Here is a 25,576-nt window from a genome sequence, read left to right as displayed (position 1 = left end):
AACAGCATCCAGCCACAAAAGAACTGATTCTGTACAAGTAAATAATTCAGGTACTGTAATATGGAGTTAGCCTACATTGGCCAATTATGGCTCTCTCAACAGGGCTTTAAAAAATTAGGACCAGGGGCTAATCAAAGACATCAACATAAGATAATTATGCCCCAGGGGAATGATTAATAAGAAGGAGCTTCTGAAAGGGAGGCAAAGGCAGATTTTTAAAAAAAAGAAGATCCAGGAATGGGTTTGGGGCTTGTACTATATGCTAGCTCCAACTTAAGAAAAATTAGTTCTTACATCATGGCCTGTTCATTACTAGCCCTTAGGAAGGGAACACATAAGATATGGGTGCTATAACAAAATGTGGTGAAGAAATTAAATGGTGAGTCTGTCAAGTAAGATAGCATCTGGGGTCTTAAAGGCTTGTCTCCAAACAGGCAGCCATCTAAGTGAGATGTCAACTAAGTCCACATTGAACAAGCTCCAGCATCAGTCACTGAAGGATTGTAAATCATATAATCCAAAGTTGAAGAAGGACGAGTATTGGAACCTAAACTGTGAGCATCTGGTTTGTAGAAAGCTATGGATGAGAGGGGGAACCCAAGATACATTTCTGAGAACTACATAGGATATAAACCTCCGGTGATCTCACTTTATCCATAATAGAGGGTTGGGAAGAAAGTGGTTACTAAACAGAATGAATTAAAGAGACAACTATAAAAGATCAAAAGGATACACCTGACTTGATAAACCTTGTCAGTTGATCCCACCCACCTCCACCCCCGCACCAATACACATTAGGCCTGAACTGGTTTTCAACATTTTCTGGGTTGGTTTTTGTTTGTTTTGTTTTTTAATTTGATCATATTAGGAGTTTATCTCAGATGTGTTATGTCATTGGGTCATCTCTTGAATTTGTTACAAGTTTTTCTGTTTTTCAGTGCATGAAACCCAGGATTGATGAACCTACAGGGTTGAATAAGGGTTTCAGGAGGGGGATACAGTGAGTTGGGGGGTGAAGGGGCAAGCAGGGAACCGATGTCAAGGAGTCCAGGAAAGAAAAAAATGTATGCATTAATTCCCAATTTTAAACAATTACTTTGTTTCTTAATATAACTTATTCCTGAGGGAGAAACAAGTACAATAAAATAAATACTATAAATTAGTATTTTCTTTTTTTTTGTTGTTCATTTTATTGGGGGCTCGTACAATTCTTATCACAATCCATACATACAGCCACTGTGTCAAGCACATTTGTACATTTATTGCCCTCATCATTCTCAAAACATTTGCTTTCTATTTGAGCCCTTAATATCAGCTCCTCATTTTCCCCTTCCCTCCCCGCTCCCCACTCCCTCATGAACCCTTGATAACTTATAAATTATTATTTTATCAGATTACACTGTTCGATGTCTCTTCACCCACTTTTCTATTGTCCATCCCCGAGAGGAGGTTATATGTAGATCCTTGTAATCAGTTCCCCCTGTATTTTCAATTCTAAAAAATGTATGCTGAATGGCTGCTAAAACCATTTTTTTTTAAAAGGAACTAATAAATTAAGAAATTAAAAAAAAAAAAAGGTAACAATGGGCTCACACAAAACAATTGTGAGGCACAGGACCAGGCAGTGTTTCAGGCTGTTGTATAGATGGTTGCTATGAATCAAAACCAACTCAATGGCATCTAACAACAAAAAGATGGATGAAAATTATACTTGTCAAGAGACTTTAACTAAAAGGATAACCAGATAATAAGTACTCTGAAATAATGCAACAGGAAGCATAAAAACCAATTTGGAAGTCCTCTCGCCAAAATAAAAGTGAGCTTGAATTTAATCTTGGCTACAGATCTAACTACTAGTTCACAGGAGATACAACAGTTACTTAAGTTAAAGACTGCATAACATGATAGTGGGACAAGAGAAAAGTAAGAGGAAATAGAGGAAAGAACTAGGAGGCAAGGGGCATTAATAGAGGTATGTACATATGTAAATATATTTATATATAATGATAGGGAAATAGATCTATGTACATATGTTTATAGGTAAAGTATTAAAGTAGCAGACAGACATTGGGTTGCTGCTCAAGTACCCCCTCAATGCAAGAAATTTTTTTTCAAATAACCTGGCATTCTGTGATGCTCACCTTCCAGACACCATCGCTTAAGACAAAATAGGTGCATAAGCACATGTGGTGAAGAAAGCTGATGGTGCCCTGCTATCAAATGATACAGCATCTGGGGTCTTAAAGGCTTGAAGATAAACAAGAGGCCATCTAGCTGAGAAGCAACAAAGCCCACATGGAAGAAGCACATCAGCCTGTGTGATCATGAGGTGTCTATGGGATCAGGTTATCAGGCATCAAAGACCCAGAACAAAAAATCCTATCATTGTGAATGAGAGGGAGTGCGGAGTGGAGACCCAAAGCGTAGGCAACTGGATATCCCCTTACAGAAGGGTCACAAGGAAGAGGCGAGCCAGTCAGGGTGCAGTATAGCCCCGATGAAACAGACAACTTTCCTCTAGTTCTTTAATGCCTCCTCCTCCCACCATCATGACCCTAATTCTACCTCACAAATCAATCCAGCTAGACCAGATCATGTACACGGGTACAGATAAGAGCTGGAAACACAGAGGATCCAGGACAGATAAACCCCTCAGGACCCATAATGAGAGTAGCAATACGAGGAGGGTAAGGGTAAGGTGAGAGGAGAAAGGGGGAACAGATTACAATGATCTACTTATAACCCCCTCCCAGGGGGACAGATAACAAAAAAGTAGGTAAAGGGAGACACTGGTCAGTGTGAGACATGAAAAAATAATAATTATAAATTATCAAGCCTTTATGAGGGAGGGAGGGTAGAAGAGGGAGGAGAAAATGAGGAGCGGATACCATGGACTCAAGTAGAAAGAAAATGTTTTGAAAATGATGATGGCAACAAATGTACAAATGTGCTTGAAACAATGGATGGATGGATTGTGATAAGAGATGTACAAACCCCAATGAAATGATTTAAAAAGAAAAATGACTGCATAAAGAATCCGTGAAATCCAGAAAACAATAGCTTTTCTATTTTTAAAAATCTGAATTAATAAAACTTGCTAATTGTGGAAGTTAAGTCATGGGTACATAAAAATTTATACTATTCTTTTTTTGAATCAATCATTTTATTGGGAGCTCTTACAGATATTCTAACAATCCATAATTCAATTAAATAAAGCATAAATGTACAATTGGTGCCATATCTTGATCACACAGGCTGGGGGGCTTTGTTGCTTCACTGCTAGATGGACACTTGTTTAACTTCAAGCCTTTAAGACCCAGATGCTATATCTTTTAATTGCCAGGCACCATTAGCTTTCTTCACCACATTTGCTTACACTCCCATTTTGTCTTCAGCTATCAAGTTGGGAAGGTATCATACAGTAACACATTATTAAAAGAAACCTTTCTTGTACTGAGGTAAGATTTAAGTAGAAACCCAAAGTCCACCTGCTTCCTTGTTGTATTTACATATATAGAAACAAATACACCTATCTTTACATATTTACATATAAACATCTATATTTATATCTAAAATTTTTATTTTCTTATGTTTTCCTTTTTTTTCTTTTCTCTTGCCCCACTATCATGTTTAATCCTCATTCACCTCTCAGTAATTCCTCTCAGATACATTTCAATTGATCAAACATGACCAGGAACACTACACCCTCCTTCACTGTTAATTTTAGATCCCTTGCTATTCCCCTGTCCCTGTCATTATTGGCTCAACGCTCCCCTACTATCCTCTCTACTGTGTTATATGTTTGAAATTTCCCATAATAGTTTTTTTGAAAGCAAACAGAAATATGATCTAGTGTATTTATATTAAACATTTGTGATATACTCAAAAGTTTCATAAAACAAAAATACACTTAAAACATTAACTTTAGAGCTTAAGAAACCCTCTAATACAATATACATGATTAACATGGGTTTACATCAGGGCATTGGAACAGAGCAACCAGCACTGAAGGAGAAAGCGAAGGGTTAAGAACTTTATTAATACACAAAAGCAAAAATATTCAGATACTAAAACTGACATTTGGTCTCAAACATGTACTTAAACATCATCATCCTGTAGACTACTTCAAAGGTTCCCAGGGGTGAAGTGAAATTTCTTAACATTGCTCTTCTCTGCATGTTTCCAGGAGCCCCGATGTGGTAGTGGGCTACACTCTGGGCTGCTATTCACAATGTCAGCAGTTTGAAACCACCAGCCATATGACTATACTGTTGAATTATAAAGTTTATGAACTACATGCCAATAAAAACGTTAACAAAGAAAAAGAAAGAAACCCCCAGCCACTCTGCAGGAGAAAGATGAGGCTTCCTGCACCCACAAGGATTTAGTCCTGGAAACTCACAGAACCTGTTCTACTCTGTCCTGTGGGGTCACTATGAGTCGGAATTGAGTTTTGGGGTTTTATCCATGTTACTGTAGCCCCCACCAATGATTGGGTGAGAGGATTCCTCGGACCATCAAGAGCATGTTTAATATCCCTGGCTAAAGTGGCAGTGACAGATATCAGAAGCACCAGAAGCTGCTGGATTAGAACCCATGAGACAGCAGAGCCACCACACAGAGACAGAGGAGAAAGGGTGTACACTGAGACTGTGAAACAGTAAGGAGAAGCAGGTGAGCTTCCTGGCCCACAGCGGCAGAGGCCAAGTGGCCACATGGCTGAAAGACTGAACACCAGAGACAAACAGAATTTGGCTGCTGGCTGAGATGAGGTGTTGCTATGGACCAAGGTCTATATCCTTAATGTTTTTTCATTCTGGCTTTTTGTACCTTGTTTTAAAAAAAACTCACTGCCATTGAGTGGATGCCAACCTTATGAAAGAGTAGAACTGCCCTTGTGATTGCAGAGACTATAACTCTTTACAGGAGTAGAAAGCCTCATCTTTCTCTCATGGAGCCACTGCTGGTTTTGAACTGCTGACCTTGTAGATAGTAGCCCAACGCATAACACACGACCACCTTAAACCCCCTAAATCCTAAGCATTGTCTGTGAATTCTGTATGCTCACTGCAACAGATTCTCGAACCCAGCAGAGAAGTAGAATGCTGTGGGATGAACAGTTGGTCTCAGAATAGGGTAAAAGAAGGGTGGAGGTGTGTCTGACCTCTGCCTCATGGAAACTGACCTTGGATTGTTGTGGACAGCAGCCAGATGTGGTCAGACATGGGCTCTCACCCATTTTTGCATACCCGCATGTGCAAGTCACATGTGCAAGATGGGTTCATTTGTTTTTCTTTATTTTGTTCCTAAAATGTAACATGGGTTAAATCATAACAAACCAAAAATGTTAATACTCATGACTCAAAGCCACAAAAATGCCTACTTTTTATTCAAAAGAGAAAGCAGCAAAATAATAAAAATCCAGAAAGTTATATGGCTTCAGCCTTCAAAACAGCAACAGCCTTAAAAAGCAGTTAAAAAATGATTCCCATGCCTCTAACCATGATGAGTGTGGTGAAAAATATAAAGTTTTCAGAATAAAACGATTAAAATTTTATTTCTCATGCACTCTTTCAAAAACGTTACTAGAATGTGTGCTCTACGAGAAAAATGAGGAAGTCATGGGATACAACTAACTTGAGACACAGCCAGGAGGAAGGCAAAGGACATCCACAGGGAGACTGCAAAGGGAGCTCCCAGGATGACTGCTAGGTACCTAATGTTGATGGCAACCTGTCTAAATTGCAGCTAGCCATAATGAAGGATCACAGCACCAGAGGACAAATTCCACTTGTATTTTTATTGACAAGGACATAATGTTCAAGTGAACCTGACCAACTTTCTCAAATATACTTGTAAATTCTCAAGCTCTCCTCCACCCACCCACCACCATTTCCTGTTAGATGGGTATCCAGGGCCTCTCAGCTCATACCGCAACGCATTCTGTTTTAACCTACTCCAAAAAATTTGAGGTAGACCATGATTAAGGTTTTTTTTTTCTTTTTAAAATCATTTTATTAGGGGCTCGTACAACTCTTATCACAATCCATACATGCATCCAAGTGTCAAGCACATTTGCACTTTTATTGCCATCATCGTTCTCAAAACTTTTCTACTTGAGCCCTTGGTATCAGCTCATTTATTCCCCTCCCTTCCCACCCCCTCTCCCTCACGAACCCTTGATAATTCATAAATTATTCTTATTTTGTCATATCTGATGTCTCCCTTCACCCACTTTTCTGCTGTCCATCCCCCAGGGAAGGGGTTATATGTAGATCCTTGTGATCAGTTCCCTGTTTCTACCTCACCACCTGCCCCTTACCCTCCTGGTATCGCTACTCTCATTATTGGTCCTGAGGCGCTTATCTGTCCCGGACTCCCTGTGTTTCCAGTTCTTATCTATACCCGTGTACATGCACTGGTATAGCCGGATTTGTAAGATAGAATTGGGATCATGAGAGTGGGAGGGAGGAAGCATTTAAGAACTAGAGGAAAATTGTATGTTTCATCGGGGCTATACTGCACCCTGACTGGTCTTCTCCCCGCGACCCTTCTGTAAGGGGGTGTCCAGTTGCCTACAGGTGAGCTTTGGGTCTCCACTCCACACTCCCCCTCATTCACAATGATAGGATTTTTTGTTCTTTGACGCCTGATACCTGATCCCTTCAACACCTCATGATCACACAGGCTGGTGTGCTTCTTCCATGTGGACTTTGTTGCTTCTCAGCTAGTTGGCCACTTGTTTATCTTCAAGCCTGTAAGACCCCAGATGCTATATCTTTTGATAGTCGGGCACCATCAGCTTTCTTTACCACTTTTGTTTATGCGCCCATTTGTTTTCAGCGATTGTGTCGGGAAGGTGAGCACATGATTAAGTTTTATTGCTGTTTCTTTGGTGTTGTTGCATGCCCATCCATCAGTTCTAAGTCATACTGCCTGTATAAACACTAGAGTGAAGTACTGCCCAGACCCACACTATCCTCACAACTGTTGTTTGAGCATACTGTTGCAGCCACTGGGCCAATACATTTTGTTCAGTCTTCTTTTTTTCCCTCTCTACTGTACCTAGCATTATGTCCTTTTCCAGTGGTGGGTCCTTCCTAATAACATGTCCAATAAACATGAGACAAAGTTTCACCATACTTGATCCCAAGAAATATTTTGACTATACTGCTTTTTTAAGGCAGATTTGTTTGTTCTGGCAATTCATGGTATTCTTCACCAGCACCGTAATTCAAATGCAACAATTCTTCTCTAATCTTCCTTATTCATTGACCACTTTTCACATGAGGGGATTAAAAAAATACAATGGCTTGGGTCAGGTGTCCCTTAGTCCTCAATGTTCAATGCAATGATTCCATGTTGACTGTCAATCCAAGTAAAATGAAATTCTTGAGAACTTAAATCTTTTTCTCCAGTTATGATGTTTCTTATTGGTACAGTTTTAAGGATCTTTTTGTTTTTCTTATGTCGAGTATACAGTGAGCCCTCGCCACTTCGCGCTTCGACTTCCGCGGCTTCACTCTATCGCGGTTTTTGCGTAACAGCGCATGCTCTGTCATTACTGCCACTGATTGGCTCATACTGTACATGCTTGATGCCATAAATAATATAATAAATAATAAATGATAATTGTAGCGTCCAAAATGTTTTACTGTATTTTCCCTTTTTCGTTTAATAAATTGGGTAATACGAGTGTAATGGTGACTAAAGGGTGTTTTTTCATGTCCTCTATGCTCTAACTACGAAAATATTTGACTTACAAATAAGGAATCCTACTTCGCGGAATTTCATTTATCACGGTAGGGTCTAGAACCGATTAACCGCGATAAACGAGGGTTCACTGTAATCTATATTGAAGTCTATAATCTTTCACTGTTAGCAACAAGTGCTTTCAGACCTCTTTGCTTTTAGCTAACAATAGTAAGCTTATAAACAAAAGTTACACAGCAACCCTCTCTGACCATATGCCTGCCAAATGCCCAGCATTCAGCCCATACTTATGCCCGCTGCCTCATGTCTTGTGTGGGTTGTTTCCTTGACCTCACTAATGACTTTGTCCTCTGCCTTTCCAACAGGACTCTTGTAAACTCCAGAGAAGCAATGACCGCACAGAACTCACAGACAACACTCACGATTAAGAGGGTTCATTAGGAAAGCTGGCAAGCAAGACAAGCTGCCCCAGGAACTCTTTTCAGTTCATCTTCTTCTGGAAGCTTCATTCTAAAAATGGTAATCCTGCCTTGTATTTACAAAAGCTAGATTTGTGCTTACTACTTGGCTTTTGAAGAATTAAACCATAAGTTTAACACAAAATAAAAAAGCAAGGGAGGATAAATGTAAAAATCAGGAAGATGGTCATATTGGGGAGCTTACAGTTAGGAAGGGCACACATAAAACATTTAAATGTCCTCCTAATGTTCTATTTCTTAATCACAAAAAGAAACAAGCATTTTAAAATAAAATCATAAAAGTATTAAAATAACTTCAGTTGTAACTACTATTTTTAGGATTAAATTCATAAAAACATTGAAGCAAATCAAGGTAAGCTTGGAAACAAATAATACAAAGCAACCTGGGTATCGAACATTGAAGACAACCTGTCTAGGTCCTGTTGTGTAGTAGAAATAGAAGTGTTCATCTTATTATTCCTTAAACTTTCCCATACATGTTATGTATTTTTATGTGTGTGTAATAGAGATCTGCTTTGAGTGGATGTGGAGGCTGCACAAGGTATCTAGCTCAGCGGTTCTCAACCTGGCGGTAGCAACCCCTTTGGGGGCCGAACGACCCTTTCACCGGGGTCGCCCAATTCCTAACAGTAGCAAAATTACAGTTATGAAGTAGCAACGAAAATAATTTTATGGTTGAGGGGTCACCACAACATGAGGAACTATATTAAAGGGTTGCGGCATTAGGAAGGTTGAGAACCACTGGTCTAACTGAAGAGGCGGGAAGGAGCTAACATTCCGTCCAAGCTCCACTTGCTGAGACTCTACTGGGACTCAGGATTAGAGGATGAGCTGCCAATCACTAGGTCGACTGTAGAGATTAATTTCACAAACCCTACATAGGGTTAGATAGCAGTGCGTTTGGTTTAGGTTTTTATGTGCTGGTGCTAGGTTGTTCTGTCCCTACCCCAAAGGGATACCTATTCTTTAATAGTCACAACGATGTCATTAACTTGCCAGGTTATGGGTTCATCCATTCAGAGATAATACCTTTTCCAAATGCACATTTGTTTTCCTTTATATAGTATTACTTATCAAACTTTAATGTGCATACAAATGACCTACAGATCTTGCTAATATGAGGATCCTAGTTTAGAAGAGGAAGGGTACTATCACATTCCCAACAAAGTGACAGGTGACTCCAACACTCCTGGCCCACAGACACATTACAGTAACAAGAATTCGGATACAACTTCTGGTTTTTCTATCTCCTCAAAATAGAATGTAGACAGCAAGATTAACAACAACATTGCCTCTGTTGTGATATCTGCAATTTGGAACACATCTCTGGATATAACAAGAGTTCAAGTAAATGTGTTGATTTTTTTAAGTCATTTTATTGGGGGCTCGTACAACTCTAATCACAGTCCATACATGCATCCACTGTGTCAAGCACATCTGCACACCTGCTGCCATCATCATTCTCAAAACATTTGACTTCTACTTGAGCCCTTGGTATCAGCTCCTCATTTTTTCCCCTCCCTCCCCGCTCCACCCTCCCTCATGAACCCTTGATAATTTATAAATTATTATTATTTTGCATATCTTACACAGTCTGATGTCTCCCTTCACCCACTTTTCTGTTGTCCATCATCCAGGGAGGAGGTTATATGTAGATCCTTGTAATGTGTTGACTTTTTGTTTGTTTGTTTTAATTAAATTCAGGAGAAAGCGCGGATGCAGTCGCCCATGGCCACAGATTATGCAGTCGTTTCCCACATTTGGGGAAATCGCAGGGGTCAGCACATTCGGAATGCAATGGATGAGCCTCGCCCTGGGAAAACCACCTTCGTGATCATGGTATCTCCCCTGCCAGGTAAGTATATGTGTTGATTTTTTTTAAAGAGCAAAAGTCAGTTTCCTTAATTTAAAAAAAATCCATTGCCATCAAGTCAATTCCAACTCGCAGTGTCCCATAGGACAGTCTAACTGCTCCAAAAATCTTCACAGTGGCAAACTGTCCCATCTGCTCATCTTTCTCCCTCAGCACAGCTGGTGAGAACAAACAGCTAACCTGTTTAGCAACTGAGCACTTCATCATTGCCCCACCAGGGCTGCTCAAACTAGAATACAGCAATACGGTATTTAAACTGCAATGGTTAAAATATATCTGTCTGACTTCCAAGTATTAAACCTAGAGATTACTAAAATGAACCCAATATAGCAGCACTCTGAATTCACAAAATTTGTATTTCAAAAAGTTAATGTCAGAAATCTTTAAGTCAAAACATTAAGTCAAAACATGTACACAGCATGAAGTCTTTATTAAGGCGCTTCTGAATTGCTGTGAAGACTTTAAAATTATTATTCCTCAAGGTTAAAGTCCTCCCTTTCTCTCGTTTTCCAGAAAGGTTAGCAGTGATTGACACCAGTTTCAAATATGATATGTGACTCATTCTAGTACATCCAGTATCTGGGACAGGAGGGAGTATATACACTCATCTCTTGATTGGTTGAATCAATGAAAGGATAGTCAAAGTATGATGATGTCCAAAATAAACAAAACCAACAACTTCCTTAGCTCAAATATCTCTGGGTGTCCCCCCTAGGTAAACGATGATACAAAATTCTCTTTAGAACTACTGCTTGACGTGACTCCCTAGAGTGCTCTACAAGCTACCTGGGAAAGGTCACAGAGTAAGTGTTCATGGGGTGTCTGACAGCACCTATCAGAAGGAGGCCGGCCTTTGCTGGAATGGAACACAGAACAAATTTAAATGACACTTCAATAATAGGAGAGCTGAGGGCATGAGATACTGGCTCAAAAGGGATTCCCAGAAAAGCATTCTGCCAACTCGAAGCCAACAGAAAACCTGAGGACAAAAGGGTAAGATGTACCTATCACCTTCCCAAGAAATGCTAATGTTTACAACACAAAAACAATCTTTTTTTTCTTTCAGGATAAAAAAAAAATACGACTTTAAAAATTATGATTATTATTGGCACAGAAATAAAATTGGTTGAGAAAGTCATTTATAATAGTAATAAAAGTCTCCTGGACATAAAACTAGAAAAACACAACGGACGGAGATAAAGCCTTTACCTTTCCCCTTCGCCCATTTCCACCATCTTGATCTTCCCACTGCCAGTCTACGCCTCGCACCACCCTGGCGCCAGCAAAGATGCCTCTGGCTGTGATCTTCTTAGATTTTCTGCGAGATTCTAACAGAACCCTAAAAGTAAAATTATTTCTTTTCAGGATTACATAAAAATAGGGAACAATAATTTATTTTTAAAATAAGATGATAAAGAGGGTTATTTTGAAAATGAAGCATTTTTCATTGTTCTGATTACGTAATAACATAGCATGATAAAAGAAGACCTTTTACATCCCACAGGTGGTGATGGTGACACTCGTAGTTACCATGTACTAAGCTATGTATAAAAGCACTGATACAAATGTTAAGTGTGCTACACATCTTAGGAGAAAGATATGCTGTACTATCCATTTTCCGTATCAAGAAACTGAGTCCCAAAGAAGCATCACAAAAGTTAACAAGTAACAGAGGTGCTGCTGCTAAACCTGATCCAACCATTTCGGGTGTGACTAAGGGGCAAACAAGGTGCCCTGGTGACATAGCAGATTAACGGAATGGGCCACTACTAACCACCAGGTCAGAAGTTCTAACCCATCAGTAACTCTGGAGAGAAAGATGAGGCTGTTAGCTTCCATAATGATTTATAGCCTCAGAAACCCAAGGAAGCCATTCAACTCTATCCAATTGGAGTACTAGATCCATAATCAATTTGATGGCAGTGGGTTAAAAATTATGGTGCAAACAGTTAAATAACTGGATCTGCTGGGCCCACCCAAAAGCACCTCTATTAACAGGCCTAGGGAATTGCTAAAATCCTATGGGACAGTTCTACTTTGCACACATGGGATTTCAGTGGGTCTCTAACACATTAAAGGTAACTAACAACAACATACTCTTCACTACATTAAAGGTGGCGGACTCAAAACCTCCTGGCTACGAGGCAAGTAATGAGCAATGTCGATACAAATTAAAGCGGGCCTAGGAAATATTCAACTGTTGCAATGATAAACGGCAAGTGGCACTTGGCCTCAGGGTTAGGAAATCAGCAAAAAGTGGTAGGGACTTTGGTGAATTACACAGCATGATTTATCCAAGACTGAAGGTGTTCCTCTGTTTCAGTCAGTTGTTGTCATGAACAAATGTACGCAGGTCCAATGAAGAGAAGTTTCCCAGTCTGTGTGCTTTAAGAATCCATAAGCTTTTGTTTGTTTGTTTTGGGAGTGCATGTGAATTAGGTTGCGGTTTACATATCAGATCATCTTTGCATTCACCATTTTAAACAAAAGCCTAGATTTTTGTTTGAAACTACCCGACTTGAAAATTTTTAACATACTATGTATACCAAGTTAAAAATGAGGGAAGTTTCAAAATATTCATGGAAAAAAATGATCTTTTAATTCCATTTTCCCACAAACCTTTTAATGCCCCCTCATACAACTGTAACCTGATTTGACCTACATAAACTATCTCCAAAAGAAACCAAGATGGCACTGCAGGTAAACATCAGACTGCTAACCACAAGGATGGTGGCTCAAACCCACCAACCACTCCTCCGGAGAAGAATGAGGCTACCTGCTCCCACACAGAGTTAGTTTCCTGAGGTGTCAGCCTACACAGGGACACTATGAGTAAGCTCCAGAGTTTACTTACACATGTCTGCCTACTTGCAGATGATCAGACCTTGAAAAAAATTCTACAGAGAATGAGTCAGCTCTGTTCTCCAGAGTCACTATCCCTTATTGTTCAATATCTTATCATTCATATAATCAAAATAATTTTTCTTAAAAAAACAATGTTTTTTCTTTGCTTGTTACTTCATTTTTCTAATTCTATGGGGTTTTTGTTTTGTTTTGTTTTTCATTTTTCTTTCTTTATATTTCAACATAAAACATTATAATGTGAAAGACAAAAATCACTGTGTGAATAATTAAATGGCAGGGTAAGCGCATTCTGATTACAAATTCCATTCTACTAGCCCCTATGCCTCTCCTAAGTCTTGCTTCCATGCATTGTTATCCATATCTACACAAGACTACATCTCCTGAAACACTGCAGCCATTAACAATGTTCCTCTCTTTGCTCCTGATCCACTTAACACATGTCTACACACTCCAAAACATTTCATAACAATCACTGTTGATTCATTATTTTCCTCAACTTAAAGTCTTTAAGGATACCATGTCTTATTGATATTGGAATCTGCAAAAAATATAGTAGCTATCAACCAACAAATCTGACATTGAGCCATTTCTAATTCAGAGAAACTCTACATCGGGTTTCAGACTATAAACCTTTACAGAAAAAGCCTTCCACAGAGCCACCAGTAGGTTTGAACTGCCATCCTTGTGGTAAGCAGCCAAATGCCTTTTGACACAATCAGTGAGCCCAATGTTCATCTGGTAGCAAAAGACAGACCAAAGGTTGAGAAGAAAATAATCAGTGTCTCTTCTGCTACCTTTGCATTTGCAAATGTTGAGGAACACAAAGTATCAAAGCTACAGAAGGGCTATCTCAGTCTGTCAGCTCCACTCTCTACTGGCATAACCTTGTTTTATTGTGCTTTGCCACACTGCACTCATAGATGTTTTTTACAAATTGAAAGTTAAAGAAACCCTGCGTCGGGCAAGCCTACTGGTGCCATTTTTTCCAGCACCGTGTGCTCACTTCATGTCTCTATACATACATCACAATTTGGCAATTTTCATATTTCCAACTTTCCCATAGGCTATTATACATTGCCAGAGTCAACTGCAAATTTTTACAGAAACAACCTCATCTTTCTCCCACAGAGCAGCTGCTGAGTTTGAACAGCCAACCTTGAGGTTGGAAGCCCAACAACTAAACTATAACCTCACCAGGGCTGCTTTAATAGATTACAGTATAAAGTAAACAAAGCTTTCGTAGGCAATGAAATGAAAAAATATATGTGAGACTTGTTTACTACAATATTCACTTTACTATGATGGTATAGAATTGAACCTGTAATAACTCTGAAGTACGTATGTATGTACACACACAAATATACACATACATTAAGGTGACCGGATTTTAACATTGGTAAAGCGGGACACCATTGATAAAACTCATATCTTGGCAAAATAACCACATGGCAGCCGAAAACCGTATACCCTAGATTGTCGTGCATTCTTTCCAAAAATCGGGAATTTTTTAAAACACCGCGGGATGCGGGAAAAATTGTTCAAAAGCAGGACGTCTGGTCACCTTAACATACATACATGCATGGATACATGTATATATACGAGCCCTAGTTGCATAGTGGCTACATTGTTGGCTGCTAACCACAATTAGAAACCACCAGCTAGCTGCTCCTCCAGAGAAACAGGGATTTCTATAGTGTTAGAAGTCCACAGGAACAATTCTATCCTTTTCTACATAGGGCAGCCATGAGTCGGAATCACAACCCGATGGCAATGAGTTTTTATACCTATATTTACAGGCCAGGTCCACTTTTATCTATCTAGTCTGTTATTTACGATCACCTGGCAATAAGCCAGCTACTTTCCAATGCTTTTATTTTTTAAGCTAGACAGTATAAAAATTACATGCAACGAATGCTTATTGAAGAAAACAATTGTCTTCCTTACCGTTCACTTCCTGGTGTAGTAATTCTATAAAAGCGATGTCTTAAATGATGTTTATCTCCATGATAGCAAACTGTGCACAAATCATAATTTGTACACTCAGCACATTTCCATCGAATGCCAATGATAGGTTGTTGGCGGCAGGTATCACACATGGTTCCATCATGTTTGATGCCTATTAAAACAAGGATATATGCTTATATTGAGTATTATCACTTAAAGAAATGGGCTGTTCACAAGGTATTTTAATAATGGGGAAGCCATTCCAAATGAATCATGTATACTTTCATTACAACATAGTCCAAACATTTTCATCAATACAAATTAAATTAGATATGCTCTCTCACTTCCCTTTACAACAGTAAGAACATTGGGCTATTTCTCAGTAACATTCTCTATGTCCTCATCCAGTGTCCAAGGAAAGAAAGCAGGGTCTTTTACCACCAAGTGTGTGTTTCAGGCTTCAAAAACACACCAACTGAGAAATTTCAAGCAACTCTCCAGGTAAACTCCAAAAGCAAAGGCAAATTTACCTTCATGATGTCGTGGAAATTATATTAGAGCTTAAATTCTAAGCACCAGGTTTATGGAAGGAGCCCTGGTGGCATAGTGGGTTACTCACTGGGCTGCTTTAACTACAAAATCAGCAGTTCAGAAACCACTAGTCGATCCACAGGAGAAAGATAAGCCTTTCAACTCCCAGAAAAGATGTGCCCTCTTGGACACTCACAGGGGCAGTAGTATTCTACCCTATAGACGGATTCCACTCAATTGCAGCGGGTATGATTTTGCTCTTGGAGGTGTTTGAAGGCTACAGTTTTGAGAATCCTAAATCCATTTTGAGTCTCTATACAGATTCAACATTGAGTTCTTTCCATTGATCAGCAAGGTAAAATGTTTTGCCCTCAAGTAAAGTGTGTTTGAAAATGGATTGCTAAGACTTCTGGGATCACAAAGTCATGACATACGAGGACTGTGGTCAGAAGGCCTTACATCAATCCTGAAAACTTTTCTACTCTGTATAACCCAATGTATATAACACAATCATGATCCCTTTCCCGCTTCTGTAGTCTGCCTGTCACTGATGGATTCATCTGCTGCCAATCATGACTTTTCGAGCAATTTTATTTTCTGTGATGCTGATGGTCTCCCTCTTGCGAATGATTCTTTTATTTTGGTCCGTGTCTTGTCTTTGTTCTTTTTAACACTTAATAAAAGGGTCTCTGTAGTATAGTGGGTTACAAGTTTGGCTGCTTACAAGGTCAGTAGTTTGAAACCATCCAGCTACTCCGAGAGAGAAAGATGAGGCTTTTTACTTCCATAAAGTTTTACAGTCTTGGGAGTCCAGAAAGGCACCTCAACCCTGTCCCATAGGGTGACTGTGGGTGAGAATCAACTTAATAGCAGCAAGATTGGGTTTTTTTGGAGTTTGATAAAATTATTTGAGATCTTTATCCCCTAGAATAAAAATCAATTAATATAAGTATTTACCCATAGATACTAACAAATTTTGTCAAAAAAGAATACACTTTAAAAATGATCAGTGGATATAGATTCCAGCTTAAAAGCTTATGAACAATCTGACATATACAAATGACACAATCTTGCTTACTGAAAGCAAAGGAGGACTTGAAGTGCGTGCATATCAAAATGGAAGATGACAGACTTCAGTATGGATTTCAACTCAATGTAAACAAAAAAATCTCACAAATGGACTAAAAGACATTATAATAAAAAGAGTAAAGGTTGAAGGTGTTAAGGATTTCATTTTGGATACATGAGATGGTGTATGTTATGCCAAAAATAGTAATAATAGCCCCAATCCCAACTATGTGGACAGCCCCTGCTCCCTGCGGAAGAATTCACTTCAGAGGACAACACCGAAGCTACAGCTCAGGGAGAGGGACATGTCTGATCAGACCACACAGGAGCAAATGAAGGGGGAGGAAGAGAGAGTGGAGCACATCCTGGCCCACCAAGTCCTGAGGGCGATATTCCCGCTCAGAGCAGCCACAGCACAGAGAGGACCATAGGGCCAGCCCCACTACGAGACACGTCACTCACTGAGCCATAGCGCTACGGGGGGAAAACACTGGAGACACAGTGTGGTAATTGCACCCGACCTGACCCGACCACACTGAAGTGAAACACTAAGGGTGTGTAACAGAATAGCAAGGGGAGCAGAGCAACAAAGTCCTCAGGGAATATAAAAAATAGACTGTGGGGCCACGGTGTGGCACCCCATCAGACTCCACCAGAAAACACTCCTAAAAGTCAAAAAAACAGACCTTGAACTATTTACAGGCTTTTCTTTTATCTTGTCGATGGTTTTCACTATTTTTGTTTTGGTCTGGCTTGTTTTTTGTGCACATTATTATCTCTGCAGGTCTATCTAGGTAAGAAAATCGGAGGAGATAATCTGAAGGAGAAAAAAACAAACCAATGGTTGGGGGGGCTTGACATGGGAAAAGGGAAGGTGGGGGAGTGGTGTTAAACCCAGGGAACACAGGAACAAGTGATCCAAAAATAGATGGTGAGGAGGGTGTAGGAGGCCGGGTAGGGCTTGATCAAGGGCAATGTAACTGAGTGGATACTGAAACCCAAATGAAGACTGAACATGATAGTGAGACAAGAGGAAAGTAAAAAGAAATAGAGGAAAGAACTAGGGGACAAAGTGCATTTATAAGCCAGGTTTTACAGCACGTCTTAAATCCAGTTTTTGTGGTAAAATTAGGTGCCTCCGCTGATAGTCGGATTGGCTTATATTCGAGTATGTACGGTATGAAATATATTTTATATATATATGATGGGGAAATAGATCTATGTGCATATATTTATAGGCTTATTATTAGAGTAGGAGATAGACATTGGACCTCCAAGTACTCCCTCAATACACGGAAACTTTGTTCTATTAAACTGGCATTCCATGATGCTCACCTTCCCCACAGGATCACTGAAGACAAAATAGGTGCATAAGCAAATGTGGTAAAGAAAGCTGATGGTGCCAAGATATCAAAAGATATAGCATCTGGGGTCTTAAAGGCTTGAAGATAAATAAGCGACCATCTAGCTGAGAAGCAACAAAGCCCACACGGAAGCACACTAGCCTGTGTGATCATGAGGTGTTGATGGGATCAGGTATCAGGCATCAAAGATCCAGGACAAAAAATCCTATCACTGTGAATGAGGGGGAGTGCAGAGCGGAGACCCAAAGCCCATCTGTAGGCAACTGGACATCCCCTTACAGAAGGGTCATGGGCAGGAGATGAGCCAGTCAGAGTGCAGTATAACACCGATGAAACATATAATTTTCCTCTACTTCTTTAATGCTTCCTTCCCCCACCCCCACTATCATGATCCCATTTCTATCTTAAAAATCCGGCTAGACCAGAGCATGTACACTGGTACAGATAAGAGCTGGAAACACAGAGAATCTAGGACAGATAAACCCCTCAGGACCAGTAATGAGAGTAGCGATACCAGGAGGGTAAGGGAGAAAGGGTAAACTGGTCACAATGACCTACATATAACACCCTCCCTGAGGGGCTGGCAACAGAAAAGTGGGTGAAGGGAAACATCAGACAGTGTAAAACATGAAATGATAATAATTTATAAATTATCAAGGGTTGTGAGGTAGGAAAGGTGAGGGAGGGAGGGAAGAAAAATGAGGAGCTGATACCAAGGGCTCAAGTAGAAAGCAAATGTTTTGAGAATGACGATGGCAACAAATGTACAAATGTGCTTGACACAGTGGATGTATAGCTTGTGATAAGATATGTATGAGCCCCCCAATAAAATAATTTTTAAAATAATAAATGAATATAGAATATATTAAGGGTTCAAGGGGGTGGTAGGGTGGGGAGAGAACAAAAGAGAAGCTGATATCATCAAGTAGTTCAAAAAGCAAAATGTACTGAAAATGATTCCAGCAATTATACAACTATGCTTGATCTAATGCAGTGGTTCTCAATCTTCCTAATGCTGTGACCCTTTAATATAGTTCCCTCATGTTGTCGGGAGACCCCAAAAGGGCGACCCACAGGTTGAGAACCAGTAATCTAATGGAACTTTGGATTGTAATAATATCTCTAAGAGCTCCTAATAAAATGTGAAAAAAAAAATCTCATAAATGGACCAAAAATTAACATTACAATAAAAAGAGTAAAGGTTGAAGATGTTAAGGATTTCATTTTGCTTAGATCCACAATCAATGCTCATCAAAACAGCAGTCAAGAGATCAAGTGGTACATTTGGTAAATGTGCTGTGCAAGACCTCTTTACAGTGTTTAAGAGAAAGGATGTCACTTTGAGAACTAAGGTGCACCTGGCCCACACCAGGGTATTTTCAATCACCTCATATGAATGTGCAAGCTGAATAACGAAAAAGGAAGGCTGCAGAAGAATGAATACATTTGAATTATGATGTTGGTGAAGAAGATTTAAAGTACAGTAGGCTACAAGAACAAATAAATCTGTCTTTATATACGAAGTACAGCCAGAATGTTCCTTAAAGGCAAAGGCTTCATTCTCACATACTTTGGACATGTTATCAGGAGAGACCAGTCCTTGGAAAAGACAGCATGCTTGGTAAAGAAGGGAGTCAGCAACAAAGAAGAAGATCCACAAGAGTGGCTGTAATAAAGGGCTCAAAGAGAACGGCAACTGTGAGGATAGTGCAGGACCGGGCACTGTTTAGTTCTGCTATATACAAGGATCACTAGGAGTTGGGGCCAACTTAACTACATCATACTATAGCTAAGCTTAGGGAAAAGGGGAAAAAAAGGACGTATGTAGACATTTTATGGCCTCCACATAAATGTTCACATGGCTAAGAGATTAAATCAAAACTCACTGCCATCCAGTCTATGTAGACTCAGGGTGACTCAATAGGGCAGGGTAGAACTGTCCGAAAGTTTCTGAGACGAACTCTTTACCGGAGTAGAGCAGCCTCATCTTTCTCCTGAGGAACTGCTGGTGGTTTCAAACTGCATACTTTATGATTAGCAGCCCAATGCAAAGCCACTATGCCACCAGGGCTTCTGGATAGTAACTACAAGTATAAAATAAACCACTACTAAGTAATAAAGGAACCCTCGTGGTGTGGTGGTCTTGCATTAGGCTGCTAACCACATAGTCAAAACCATCATCTATCTGCTTCATGGGAGGAAAGAGGGGTGTACTACTCTGGAAATGAGTTAACCTCAGAAACTCACAGTTCTATATGGGGTAGCTATGAGGCAGAGTCAACTAGATGGCAGTGAGTCTGGGTTTAGAATTTTTATTAATAAAAATAACTGACATTGTTGGGTATTGAGATTGGGAATAATGCTCCTTTCATTACTGTTATAACATCACAATGTTATAATATCACAAATAAATACTAAAGTATTATTTTTTTAAGTGTGTGGTTTATGAACATCATTGTCACTGCATTATGGGCAAACTCTACACCAGGGGTCCTCAAACTGCGACCCGCCGAGGACATTTATCCGGCCCGCCAGGTGTTTTTGCCACCGCTGCCTGTCCTGCTTAGCAGCCAACTCGTCCAGTGTGCATAGGAATCTACTCATAGTTTTTTTTTTAACTATAGTCCGGCCCTCCAACAGTCTGAGGGACAGTGAACTGGCCCCGTTTAAAAAGTTTGAGGCCCCCTGCTCTACACCGTCAAGCCTGATTATTGAAACACCAGCAAGGACTACATTCTAAGTACAATAATCAGGCTCCTCTGGATTCAGTTCTGACTTTCCATCCTTGAAAGAGTCATTTTTTAAATAATATTTTTATTGACATATCTTACTCATTCCAATAATCTCTTCCCTTCCCATACAGTTCGGTTGTTCAATTCCATCAGGTGAAGCTGTACAATCATTAATGCCTTCCTCCACCCACCCTCCCCCTTTCATTTCCCATACCCTCTAGGAACCCTTACTGCTGTCAGTATCTCTGAAGAGTCATTTTAATTGAATTGTTTATATAAAACATAATGGTACTTAGAGAAGGTAAAAAAGGGGAAGTTTAAATGAAATGTCTAAGACCAGCCATGTTGGAAACTGTAATGGATGCATTACATTTTCTACTTTGTATCAATTGAGGTGTCCTGATGGTTCCAAGAGTTAAGCATTGGGCTGCTAGTTGTAAAGTAAATGATTCAAACCTACCAGCTGCTCCATGGGGGGGAAAAAAATGAAGCTATCTGCTCCCATAAAGATCTATAGTTGTAAAATTCTGAAATCCTGTTCTGACCTATATAGTCACTATATAGGAATCAACTCAATAGCAGTGAATTTGGTTTGGGGTCTTTTTGTGTTTGTGTTTTTTGGTAGACATTTAGAAAATTTCCGTAGTTAAATTTCTTAAAGGCTCCATTTTTGCTCTCATGACCTCAATTTCCTTTGCCAGAGGCAATATATGCTATAAAAGTGAGATGTTTTAAAAATGAAAAAAGAAGGCACAATATATGCATGAACCAGAGTACAAATAGCACTATTATTACTAAACTCTCTAAGAATTAAGACACTATTGCTACTTCCTGACAAAGAAAAAAATTCTAAATTATTCATTTTCCTCTATCCACTTTAGTAAATGTGTTAGTAAAGTTAACCAAATTCTAAACAAATATCATGCTTAATAAACCTATGCTTCAACTATGAAGATAAAGGGGGAAACAGAAAACAGAGGTGTGGAAAGGAAGCGAGAAAGGAATTGGAGTGTCTGGTGTGCCTAATGTACTAAACAAGAACAGGGTACAGGACACCCAAAATGTTTTGTGTGCACACTCCTGCAGTCTATACACACACACACACACACACACACACGCACGTGAGCGCAGCAACAGAGGAGACTGGCAGGGTCCACTGACTCATTCGGTCAACTACTTCTTTGCCCCAGCTGTGGGCTTCAGTGGCTTTCAATACTACACCACTTGTACTACACTAGTGGACAGAAAAAGGAGTCAAGCTACAAGAAGTTCATGTAGAAGTTAAGAGGAGACGATGGAGGTTTCCCATATATACTCGTGTATAAGCCGAGTTTTCCAGCACATTTTTAATGCAGTTTTTGTGGTAAAATTAGGTGCCTCAGCCAATATTTGGGTCAGCTTATACTTAAGTATATATGGTAAATTAGCATGGGGAAACGAAAAGCAACAGTCAAGAGATGGTCAGAACTTTGTGACTATGGGTTAGAAAGTAAAAGAGATGTTTCATATTGTTTGGTTTGGTTTGGTATAAAGGACACAACAGAAAACAAAACAGCATTATGGACGTTTTAGGATAGGCAAAATGAACCTTTAAAATTTAATACAGCTCTAATGTGCTGGACACAATGGATGGATGGATTGTGATAAGTGTTGTACGAGCCCCCAATAAAACAATTTTTTAAAAAGATTAAAAAACATCTAATACTGCTCTGCTTATAAACAGGAAGAGAAAAAAAAAAAACAGGAAAAGAGCTACCAATAAAAAATAAGCCTAAAAAATAAATAAATAAGCACACACTAAATAAAAAGTATAAATCTAATACGTCTCCTCTGGTAGAAACTCAGCTAAGAAACTAGTGGGGGTGGGGGGGCAGTTTCATAGATGTGGCAGATAAGACCTTCCACGGAAGAAATTTGAGAAAAGTACATAGTACTGGATTCAATGAATCCATTGCAACTTTGGCAGCAACATGAAATATAAGACTTAGAAATAAATCACATAAACAAAGTTCACCTGAGAAATAACCAGATGGGACATGATTTCATACTTGTATACTTAAATTACTGCATTAAATGGGAAAAATGGTATGTGATATAAGAAACATGTGCTATAATTTGTTAGGCAAGGTAATACTTAAACTATTTGGGGATGCAATATTCTCATCTATAAATTGAGAAAATAATTCCTTTTGTATGGAACAGTGATTCTCAACCTTCCTAATGTTGCGACCCTTTAATACAGCTCATGTTGTGGTAACCCCCAACTATAAAATTATTTCGTTGCTACTTTAAAACTGTAATTTTGCTACCGTTATTAATCAGGTGACCCCTGTGAAAGGGTCATTTGACCCCCAAAGGGGTCACGACCTCTGGTATGGAAAGAGACGTTGTGAGGCTACAGTAATATAACAAAAGTAAACAACTTGAAAGACTGCATTTATACAAAATAATCAAACTATAGTTACTGTATCTTAATATAACCTATTAAATGACCAAGTCATCTATTTAAATAATTTGATAACAAAAACCAGCAAATACCCCAGGTAAATTATGCAATCTGAGCATAGAACTCAAATAATTTAAGAGATTTCCCAGAGACTACTATTAATCTTGTGTGGATTACCCTTTTACCAAATTACCCACCTTTCCCATGGCCATTTTCTCATTGATACTAAATGTCAGGTTATTCCCCAAAGAGAGTGTCTTCCCAGGGGCTGCACTGGTTTTCTCACTCCTTTTCAATTGCCTTGACCCCACAGAGAGCACTTCATTCCCATTCCTCTCATCCTCTCATATTCAGTGTGTCTGTCTGTCTTTCTCTCTCTACTTGCTACTACTGTTTTGTCAGAAAAGCCCGTGGTGTTGAAGAGAGGGAGGGCATTTTCATACCGTTATATTTTTTGTTTCAATTTTGATTACCAAAACCAAACCAAATCCCCTGCTGATTCATAATGCCCTTATACAGTTTTCAAGTCTGTGAATCTTTACAGCCTCATCTTTCCCCGGTGGAATAGCTAAATTTGAATTTCCGACCTTGCAGTTAGGAACCCAATGGCTAACCCAGGACATCTTGAGCATTAATTTTAAATTAAAACAAAAACACTAGATACCAGTGTTATCTTCTCAAATTGGAAGATTAAAATATCTCAGTACAAGTAAACATGTGAAATATAAACTGATACTGCTTTATGGAAGGCATGGAGCTATGGTGGTCTAGCAGGTTGCAAATTGGAATGTTAACAACTGGGTCAGCAGTTCAAAAAGACCAGCCTGCTCTGCAAAAGTAAGATGAGGCTTTTTACGCCATACAGTATAACAATCTCAGAAACCCACAGGGGCTGTTCGACCACGCTCCAGGGCAGCAGTTCTCAACCTGTGGGTCGCAACCCCTTGGGGGGTCAAATGACCCGTTCACAGGGGTCTCCCGATTTTCATGACAGTAGCAAAATTACAGTTATGAATAACAAAAATAATTTTATGGTTGGGTGGTCACCACAACATGAGGAACTATATTAAGGGTGGCAGCATTAGCAAGGTTGAGAACCACTGTATAGTACAGGGGTTTTGTAAATCAGAATCAACTCAATGGGAGTGAGTTTGGTTTGATTTTAGTTTTATGAAAGACACTTGCAATATGCTTCAAATGACTTTGACCCTTTATATTTGTCAATGGTTAAAAAAAAAATGTCCACAAGTTGATTCCACCTTGTAGAATCAGGACAGAGTAGAGCTGGCCTGATAGGACTTCTACGACTGATCTTTATGGAAGCAGACTGTCACATGTTCTCTCAGAGCAGAAAAAAATTCACTCATTGCCATAGGGTCAATGGGTTATATTTTCTAGTTTCCCAAAATTTCTACATTGTATATTATTTTAGGAAGCAGTTAAGAGAATTCAATACACAGTATAAACATCTGAGATGCTAATGCACATGGCTTTTACAATTAAAAGTTATGCCAAAGCAAAAACATGAGGGGCCATAAGTAATTATTTAGAGAAACCAACGTTTAAGTTTGTAGTTAACTTTAGTAACTGTTAGACAACTTTGTTTCTCTCAACCTTTCCACTGACCTTTACATGGTAATGAAAAGAAAGCATGTACTTCATCTAAGTAAACATCCCTATTAGCCCCAGACCTGAAGTAAAAGTCAAATAGCTCTATCTGCCTTACCATGCATGGGAAAGCACCATGACAAAAATAGAGCATAATTACTATCAAATACCAGTAATACTGTCTACACAATGGTTAAGCTTCTAAACAAGGTCTACTAAAAACAGGTGTCACCTATTTGGTCCCATCATCATAAAAAGTAAAATATGCTAAATATATTCACCCCCTCTATACATTCAGAGCTGCCTGCCAATCTCAGAACAGGGTCTCTCTGAATCGGAATCCCTACAATGGCAGTGGGGTAATGCATTTAGAAGAAACCTTGGTGGCACAGTGACTTTATCATTGGGCCACTAACTTCTATGTCCGCAGCTCAACCCTGCTCCACAAGAAAAAGATGAGGCACTCGTGCATTACAACCTTGGAGATTTACAACATAGGGAACCATTCCACATGGTGCTATAGGGTATTGCTGTAAATCAGAAAAGTCTATATGGTGTATACTTGTGTGTCTGTATATGTGCACACACAAAATTAAGTATTAATCCAATACTAACTGCAGCTATTCTTCTAATGAAAACTGGTTAAAATAAGACATATGGAAATTGTATCCCAGCCTCCCCAACTTGATCCCCCATTAAAAAAAATTTCCAGTTTTCTACAATTTTTCTACTTTTTTTTTTTTAATCTCTAGGTTGCTTTTCAACAAAATACAGAGATGACAACAGTAACAAACTCATAATCTGTGCCAAGGCTTCTTTAAAAGGGACCATTTATTTTATTTTTAAACATTTTATTAGGGCTCATACAACTGTTATCGCAATCCATAGACACATCAATTGTGTAAAGCGCATTTGTACATCATTCTCAAAACATTTTCTCTCCACTTAAACCC

At 39.2% G+C, this 25,576-nt stretch overlaps 1 protein-coding gene and 1 non-coding gene across 2 annotated transcripts in view; both read right to left on the bottom strand.

Moving 5' to 3' along the window:
• The window catches only part of MIB1 (MIB E3 ubiquitin protein ligase 1), a 167,061-nt gene that overhangs the window by 112,381 nt on the left and 29,104 nt on the right, over positions 1-25,576 (bottom strand). The window contains exons 2-3 of the mRNA XM_004702902.3: positions 14,875-15,046; positions 11,275-11,404 (exon numbers count right to left, since the gene is read on the bottom strand). Coding sequence (XP_004702959.1) covers positions 11,275-11,404; positions 14,875-15,046 — 302 coding nt within the window. The remainder of the gene's footprint in view (positions 1-11,274; positions 11,405-14,874; positions 15,047-25,576) is intronic.
• LOC115871718 lies at positions 9,894-10,055 on the bottom strand. Its single transcript, XR_004047439.1, has one exon. It is a non-coding gene; the product is annotated as a U1 spliceosomal RNA (small nuclear RNA).

The sequence above is a fragment of the Echinops telfairi genome, unplaced genomic scaffold (assembly GCF_000313985.2).
Source record: "Echinops telfairi isolate 266 unplaced genomic scaffold, ASM31398v2 ScPeMD7_7400;HRSCAF=8409, whole genome shotgun sequence".
NCBI classification, from domain to species: domain Eukaryota; kingdom Metazoa; phylum Chordata; class Mammalia; order Afrosoricida; family Tenrecidae; genus Echinops; species Echinops telfairi.
This window is presented reverse-complemented; position numbering and strand designations above follow the sequence as displayed.